We start from the raw sequence: 8,576 nt of genomic DNA, 5'->3' as shown, positions 1-8,576 counted from the left end.
TTGGAACCACCGAGACTCTTCCTAGAGCTGGCCGCCCAACCAAACTGAGCAATTGGGGGAGAAGGGCCTTGGTCAGGGAGGTGATCAAGAACCCGATGGACACTCTGACAGAGCTCCAGAGTTCCACTGTGGAGATGGGGGAACCGTCCAGAAGGACAACCATCTCTGCAGCACTCCACCAATCAGGCCTTTCTGGTAGAGTGGCCAGACGGAAGCCACTCCTCTGTAAAGGGCACATGACAGAGTTTACCAAAAGGCAAGATTCTCTGGTCTGATGAAACCTAGATTAAACTCTTTGGCCTGAATACCAAGCGTCACGTCTGGAGGAAACCTGGCACCATCTCTACGGTGAAGCATGGTGGTGGCAGCATGTGGAGATGTTTAAACACATATAATATATTTAGTATATTTAGTATTTTCCAATTAAAAAAAGAAGACAGAGATACAAACATTGACATTCATTGTAGTGTTGAAATGGATGGCAAATTTAGAGTACAAAACCATTTTTAACTCACACACAATAATAAACAAAATCCTATTAGGTGGTACATTTTATAAGAGGACAGCGTATAGTCATTACAAGCAGTGTAGTTAAACCACAAATAAGTGTTGAGTGGAGTACAGCACAGAGTAGCAGCAGATCATCAACCCAGTTATGAAGGGGGAATAGACCATCTATCCAGTATCGGCTGCCATATTTTGTAAAACATTGGACTTCTATTGGAGGTATTGTATCAAATCTGTTCCATATCAATGACATTCCCTAAATCCCGTAACCTCATTTCAAAGCCAGTTGTAATATGAGTCTTTTGGCTAATAGACTACAAAGAGAGACAGCTGTACTCCACTTCCTGATTATTCCCATCAAATGTACCAAACAGAGTGATCAATTGGTCTGGGGCTATAACTTTATCAAAGGCTTTAGATAAGTCATCAAAAATGAAAGCCCAGAAGGCATGTAATTTAGGACATGTCCAAAATAAGTGGTTCAAAATTTCCCTCATCCTGCTTGTACCTCTCACACAGTGGTGAGGTGTCTAGGAATATTTTATGCAGTTTAACTTTTGAGTAATGTAACCTGTGTATCACCTTAAACTGAACAAGGTTGTGTCTGGCATTCACTGAACTGTGGTTTATATTCCTGAGAGCTTCTACCCAGTCCTCATCTAAGATTTCTGAACTAAGTTCCTGATCCCAAGCCCTTTTAATAGGGTCTGTGGATACGTCTATGTGGGCCTGTAGCACATCATACAGTCTAGGGACTGACCCTTTTGAATGGGTTTTGACAGGGATCAGGCTATCTAATGTAGGATTATTTGGCTTATTCCGATACTGTGGGATATGTGTCCTTAAGAAATTCCTGATTTTGAGGTATTTTAAAAAATGTGTTGCTGCCATGTTAAACTTACCCTGTAATTGTTGAAATGAAGCTAAATGACCATCCATGTATGAGTTACTGATTGTTGTGAGCCCCTCTCCCTCCACTGTGAAAACACCACATCATCCAATGCAGGGTGGAAAGCATGATTCAGGCAAATTGGGCTGTCAATGTAAACAGTGGGTATGTTAAGAAAATACCTAATCTGTTTCCAGATCCTAATAATGTGACAAATTACTGGGTTAGAGTCGTAAGTGTCTTTCTTCGTGGGGATGTTTTTCAGTGACAGGGACTGTGAGACTAGTCAGGATTGAGAGAAAGATGAACGGAGCAAAGTGCAGAGACCCTTGATGAAAACCTGCTCCAACAGAACAATGACCCTAAGTACACAGCCAAGACAAACCAGGAGTGGCTTCAGGACAAGTTTCCTTGAGTGGCCCAGCCAGAGCCCGGACTTGAACCCGATTTAACATCTCTGGAGAGACCTGAAAGTAGCTGTCTAACGACGCTCCCCTTCCAAACGGACAGAGCTTGAGAGGATCTACAGAGAAGAATGGGAGAAACTCCCCAAATACAGGTGTGCCAAGCTTGTAGCGTCATACCCAAGAAGACTCAAGGCTGTAATTGCTGCCAAAGGTCCTTCAACAAAGTACTGAGTAAAGGGTCTGAATGATTATGTAAATGAGATATTTCCATAATTTTGGTTGTTTGTAAATTAGCAAAACTTTCGAAAACTGTTTTTGCTTTGTCATTATGGGGTATTGTGTGCAGATTAATTGATTTTAGAATAAGGCTGTAATGTAACAAAGTGGGGGTCTGAATACTTTCCGAATGCACTGTATAGTGTTGTGCTGCATGTCAGTCAGTGTCTCATGTATGACCTGTACTCTCATGGACACCACGTGTTCTTTCCCAACTGTCCCCACGCCTGTGCACTGGCAACTCTGAAGAAGAGCAGTGTGGTGGGGAGTAATTCAGCCATAATCCCCCTTTCTCCTCACTCCCCCTCTCCCCCTCCTGTGGTTCTATTCATATTCTAATCACAGCTTTCCCTTCTCCAGCTCACAGGCACTCCATCAGAGCCCTCCCAACTTCCTCCCTTTGTGGCCAGTGCTCTCCTCCGAGGCACACTAAAATAAGGTTGCCTCAAGGAGAGGGGGAGATGGGGGAAATTACCCCCCCCCCTACAAAGTTCGCACTTGTGCCATTTTAGACTAGGCAACATTGTGATTTTTTTTTTATAAAGGCATCATAGTAAAGAGGGTGTTTTGAAATAAGAAAGTGATTGGAATGTGTGGAAAAAAATAAATATAGTAGCACTCTCTGTAAGTAGTTTCCTAAAAACTTGCTCCAATGGTCATGTTGCAGTTCCCATGGCCAATGGAGGAAGACAGACATCAAAAAAGTTCTGAAACGGGCCAACAAGTGTTCATGGGATCTCGGACTTTAAATAAGAGGGGTGCAGGAGGCGGTGGGTTTGTGTGTGTGTGTAGGACCGGGGTGGGGGGGTATAAAAACGTATTAAATGCTATAATGGAAGACGGGGAGGCCACAGTGCTAGGATTGCATAGATCTAAGCCTCTTTTTTTTCTTGGGGAGGGAGCCTTTCTTATTCAAAGCAGCCCCACAAAAGACTTCCAGTGAGCCTTGCCACATCCCCATCTGACTTGAGGCCATTCATCAGCCTTCTGAGCCTATCAATGACATGTCCCCATCAGGGCTCCTATAAAATCAGACCCTTTCCCATGAAACATCAGCAAACATTTTGACGGGTCTGGCTTTCCCCCCGCTGGATTTCTGGAGTCCCCCCCCCCCCCCCACCACCACCTCCCCTCACCACCAACACCACCCCTCTCTCAGCAGAGCCCAGAGCCTCACCATCTCCTGCCACGGATAGGCAGTGGTCACGGAGACACGGAGCTAGACAAGAGGAAACCTACTGAGGAGGGGGAGACGTGCACAGAGCCATTTTCTTGGAGGAGCCAGTGTGCCGTTGATGGGAAGAGGATGCATTGTGGGCTGCTGGAGGAGCCTGATATGGATTCCACAGGTTGGTCATCCTGTCCTGCAACACTGCAGACTTGCCTTATCAGGATGCATGGGGAACCACTTTCTGTTGTGGATCACTATAGCCACTGGGCCCCTGGGAATTTGTGACTTTCTAAACAGCCAGTTTAGAGCCATGTGTTAGATTTTAGTTTCTTTAAGACGTCAACAAAAGATAAATTGTGGTTTTGTGCCATTAACTCATGACAAATATATACCAACAAAAAGCATGTTTTAGGGGTGGTTTGATTATGGAATGACATTAGGACATTTATTTTGTGCCTAAACGTTGATTAAGGAGCATGAATGAAACGTCAACTATTAGACTACATTCAGCAACTTACAGCAGGATTCCTAAAAGTTTTCAATTTCTTTGGGAAAAAAGTATCTTCCAAGCCTTCGAGGCGCTTGTAGCCTGTGATGCACCTGCTTCTTGTAAACAACTTCTGAAATAAGCGGCCAGTCGCCCGCAGCAGGATAAAGTCGCACGGCATGACCCAAGAAGTAAATTCGATGTAATATCAAAAACGAAATATTTATGGTAAACGTATTGTATCGCAAAAGTAACAGAAATAGCCTTCTTCTGAAAAGTGGGCTCTTAAAATGTTAAAATAAGGCGATTATAAGTAACAGCCATAATATTCAGATGTAGGCTATAATTAGTTAGAATGAATGTTGCGGCTTTAGCTATGCGTTTTTCTAATTGTGCTCTTAATCTAACGTCATCCTTAATTTTATTCGACTCGTTTATTTACTTTACTTTATAATCGTCGGGGAGTTTTTCCCCCTGCTGTTTATGGTAATTCGCTGTCTGGTGGGGAGTTGGTTAACATGAAAGAGTGTGCCTATAAAATTATCAGAGATCCGTTTAGCCCGTTGATCGAATTTAATCCAATTATTTAGAGCTCTACTTTATCTGTGCTCATGGCAAATGATTCAATTACAACCCAAGGATCAGTGCTACAATGGAGAATTATTTTCACCTCAGTGGACTAACTTCATCAATGATTGGGGAAACATTTTAAAGTATCAGCTAGTCTAGTGCACAATACATTTAAATAAGTTACACGGCAGCCTAATAATGTACTGGTATTAATTGTAATGATGTAATGTAATGTGATGTAATGATGGTGATATTATTATAAATAATTATGATGATGACAATAATGATTATTTTTGTTTATTAATTTGATCATTCCTTTAAACTTGATGGACCTGATGACAGCACGTGTTCTCATTGTAAACAATGTCAGGCAGCCTTATCATGCTGTTCTGTTCTTACAATTAAAAACGAATGCCTGGCCTAAGGCTATAGAATATGAGGGCATTGCAAAGATCAAAGATAAATTAGGCATAGCCTACACGTTTGATTTTATTCATGAGATAAACCATTCTAGCTCATGTCTTAGGCTATTTATTGTAACAGCGCGTGCCACTCATCAACCAAATGTTCATTTATCCTTTTAGTTCGGAGTCTCTAACTTTTCTATTTCCATGACCTCTTCTCCAACCCCTTCTGATGGGATGGAACAGGTTGCCTTGCCAACAGTCAAACCTGGCAACTGCTACTATGGTGATTGTTGTCATGCGGGCAACAGGATCTACAGGACTACGAGAAATATTAGAAGTGTTTCTGTCCCAAGAAAGGACACCAGTTGAGCTATTTCTAAGTAGAAATTAGAATGGGACAAAGGCCTCTGTGTCGCGAGGCTGCTCTAGCAATGAGCGCGGACTCAATTGGGCAAGTGTGCGCGCTTGTAGTCCCCTCAAGAACAATGAATGATTCCTGCAGTGTTGGTGAAAACATTTCAAATAGAAGCACAACTGCGCTAGGCCCCAACAATAGATTGTAGTCGAATTGCTCTGTCACATTAGGTTACCATATGAGTGTGTGTAGGCAGTGATATGCAACTGGTTGTGCACTGTTTAGACGTGAGCTAGACTGAGTCTTTGGTCTTTTTTTTTGCATTTGGCAAAATGTGACTTAAAATTAAGGTATAAAAAGGCCACCTGTTGCAGCTGCAGCTTTAAGCAAAGTCAACTTTTGATAAACAAACCCGATTTTTAGATTGTGATTTATTGAGATAACTTTTTTTGTGAACCACATTTTGAAATAGGCCCGATATTGATTAGAGACAATAGAGTAGGCTAACAAAATATTGGACAAATCTGACCACCCAATTGTTGCCACATTTTGATGGGCCATAGCGCAAATTAATAAATAATTAATCCTCACGTGGGCTACTGAAAGAAACCTACAATTGTACATTTCTGTAGGCTTTCCCCTGATCTGTGGGCCATCTTGCCTTTTTCTAGAGAGCTGGATTGAAAGATGCCTCAACGAGAACGAGAGCAAGCGGTGTTCCAGCCACACGTCCCTGGGGAATACGTCCAATGACGAAAGTAAGCAGTGACTGTATAACGCTTTAATGTTGTATTTATTACTCCAACTCATAAAGCAATGGATACATATCTCTTGAAATAATCTATTGTCATGGGGCTAAATTAAGAGTGCTATTGATTAAATTGATATTTGCTATAAAAAGGTGCGCAATAATAAGATACGCAAAATATGGCAAAAGTCAGTGCACTTGTAGGATTGGAATTTGTTCAAATAAAGCACACAAATTTATTCACAAAACGTGCCAATAACAAATGTCCGTGATAATCCACTGATTATCATAATCATAATATTGGTGATTGTTGCAGAGTAGAATAGTTGGATAAAGAGAGAAACTATCACTTTTTTAGTTGTAGTGTACTGCATCAAGCATCAACCTTTTGTCTGGCCTTGATCAGTTTAGATTGAATTTAAAATTTTACCATTTTTATTCACAGCAACTGGTTATTTATGAAAAATGTATATTGCGCTGGCTAGGTACTAAATTGAAGAGGTGTGATGGTTGAAAATAGTTGACACATTCCTTTTTTGTCTGTGAAAGATGAGGAGAAAGAAAACAACAGGGCATCTAAACCACATTCAACACCAGCTACCCTACAATGGTAAGTGTTCCTATATCCACCTTTTTCCTGACCTGTTTATTTCATTCATTCTACTTTTTGGTGAAAGTATGGAACTTGGTCCAACAAAATCCAATCAGATTTGCATAATGTTGTTTTGTCCTAAAGCTGTAATTCTAGAGATGTAATGTTAATTCAATGTTCTCCACACATGAACTATTCTGCACATTTATTTTGTATTATTTGATGCATTTACAATTTAGTTTTTTGTTTGTTGATCCAATTAACAAGTGCATTTCCCTATTTTGTTCTTATATTGTTTGCAAAAATATGTTTGAGGATATATACAGTATACAGTCTTCTCATGTAGTGGCCTATAAAATGTAATCATGTAAAGATGAAGGACATAATTGTAACATCAAACAGCACCTTTTAAGAAGCGAACTATCAATTCATCAGCTTTGGTGAGCATTGTAAGGGTGCTTACAGTTTACATTTACAATATGACATGGATGCCGCTGTTGGGCTGGAAGGATGGTTTAATTAGTATAATGGCTTTTTCACAAAAATATAAATATTTTCATGCATTCATAGGACCAGAGACCTGTGTAGTTGCACCTTTTATGATCAGAAGGGAATAGTATTCATTAGACACAATTAAAACAGTAAGCTGGCTATGTCAAGACATTCTCCTTCGTTTAATTATTTGTTGTCTGTACCTGATATTTCATTCCTTCTGGTGAAAACAACAATGGTGAAAACACCTGATTGGTCTGTTTGTTGGAGATGTCATTTTTTGAAGGGTGGTGAATATGTGTTTATCAGTCATTTTCATGCCACTGTAGTTGAAGCAGGTTGGTTTGTGTAGTGTTCAATCAATCAATCAATCAAATGTATTTATAAAGCCCTTTTTACATCAGCAAATGTCATAAGGTGCCATACAGAAACCTAGCCTAAAACCCCAAACAGCAAGCAATACAGATGTAGGTAGAAGCACGGTGGCTAGGAAAAACTCCCTAGAAAGGCAGAACCCTAGGAAGAAACCTAGAGAGGAACCAGGCTCTGAGAGGTGGCCAGTCCTCTTCTTGCTGTGCCAGATGGAGATTATAAGAGTACATGGCCAATAAGGCCAGATTGTTCTTCAAGATGTTCAAACGTTCATAGTGTTGTTGTCATACACATAGATTCCTATTTAGATAGATATACCTGGTCTATGGGAATATAGAGGAGTGTTGTAAATCCCCAGGGATTACACAGTCATTCACATTTCAACAGCAGTGAGGGAATTTCCCATTTTCATCTCACTCCTAAAATTGTCCTTTTTGTTTTGGTTTATCGCTTGAGGGAGGTGTTCATGAGACATAATATTGAGTATTCCTGTGAAATGTTCTTATTTAACACTTCTCTGTAATAGGACAGAAAAAATAATAGTTGTTGCTTTCTTTTGCACTTAAAATACAGGTGTACATAGCCTCTTGATACTTGTGAGTAATAGCAGACATCACAGTTCATTTTATGTTCATGAGAAGTTCAAAATAACTTTTTTTATCATCCTGAATTGTATTACATGTATGCTACTAAGAGTGATTGATCACAACCGATAAGTGTATTATAGCACTTTGAAGCTCTTCACGCATGTTTTAATGCTTAGTTTTGTTAAGTATTTATGCTATACAGTAGAGATATTATGCTATACAGTAGAGATATTATGCTATACAGTGGAGATATTATGCTATACAGTAGAGATATTATGCTATACAGTAGAGTATTTATGCTATACAGTAGAGATAATATATCCACTGTATAGCATAATATGTTATACAGTAGAGTATTTATGCTATACAGTAGAGATATTATGCTATACAGTAGAGATATTATGCTATACAGTGGAGATATTATGCTATACAGTAGAGATATTATGCTATACAGTAGAGATATTATGCTATACAGTGGAGATATTATGCTATACAGTAGAGATATTATGCTATACAGTAGAGATATTATGCTATACAGTAGAGATATTATGCTATACAGTAGAGTATTTATGCTATACAGTAGAGATAATATATCCACTGTATAGCATAATATGTTATATAGTAGAGTATTTATGCTATACAGTAGAGATATTATGCTATACAGTAGAGTATATATGCTATACAGTAGAGATATTATGCTATACAGTGGAGATATT

The 8,576-nt window shown here is 39.6% G+C and overlaps 1 protein-coding gene across 1 annotated transcript in view; it reads left to right on the top strand.

Moving 5' to 3' along the window:
• Positions 1-3,385: 3,385 nt before the first annotated feature.
• LOC115109561 (transcription factor RFX4) overlaps positions 3,386-8,576 on the top strand; it is a 30,559-nt gene continuing 25,368 nt past the window's right edge. Inside the window, exons 1-3 of the mRNA XM_029634575.2 lie at positions 3,386-3,428; positions 5,741-5,827; positions 6,367-6,427. Coding sequence (XP_029490435.1) covers positions 3,386-3,428; positions 5,741-5,827; positions 6,367-6,427 — 191 coding nt within the window. The remainder of the gene's footprint in view (positions 3,429-5,740; positions 5,828-6,366; positions 6,428-8,576) is intronic.

The sequence above is a fragment of the Oncorhynchus nerka genome, linkage group LG25 (assembly GCF_034236695.1).
Source record: "Oncorhynchus nerka isolate Pitt River linkage group LG25, Oner_Uvic_2.0, whole genome shotgun sequence".
NCBI classification, from domain to species: domain Eukaryota; kingdom Metazoa; phylum Chordata; class Actinopteri; order Salmoniformes; family Salmonidae; genus Oncorhynchus; species Oncorhynchus nerka.
This window is presented reverse-complemented; position numbering and strand designations above follow the sequence as displayed.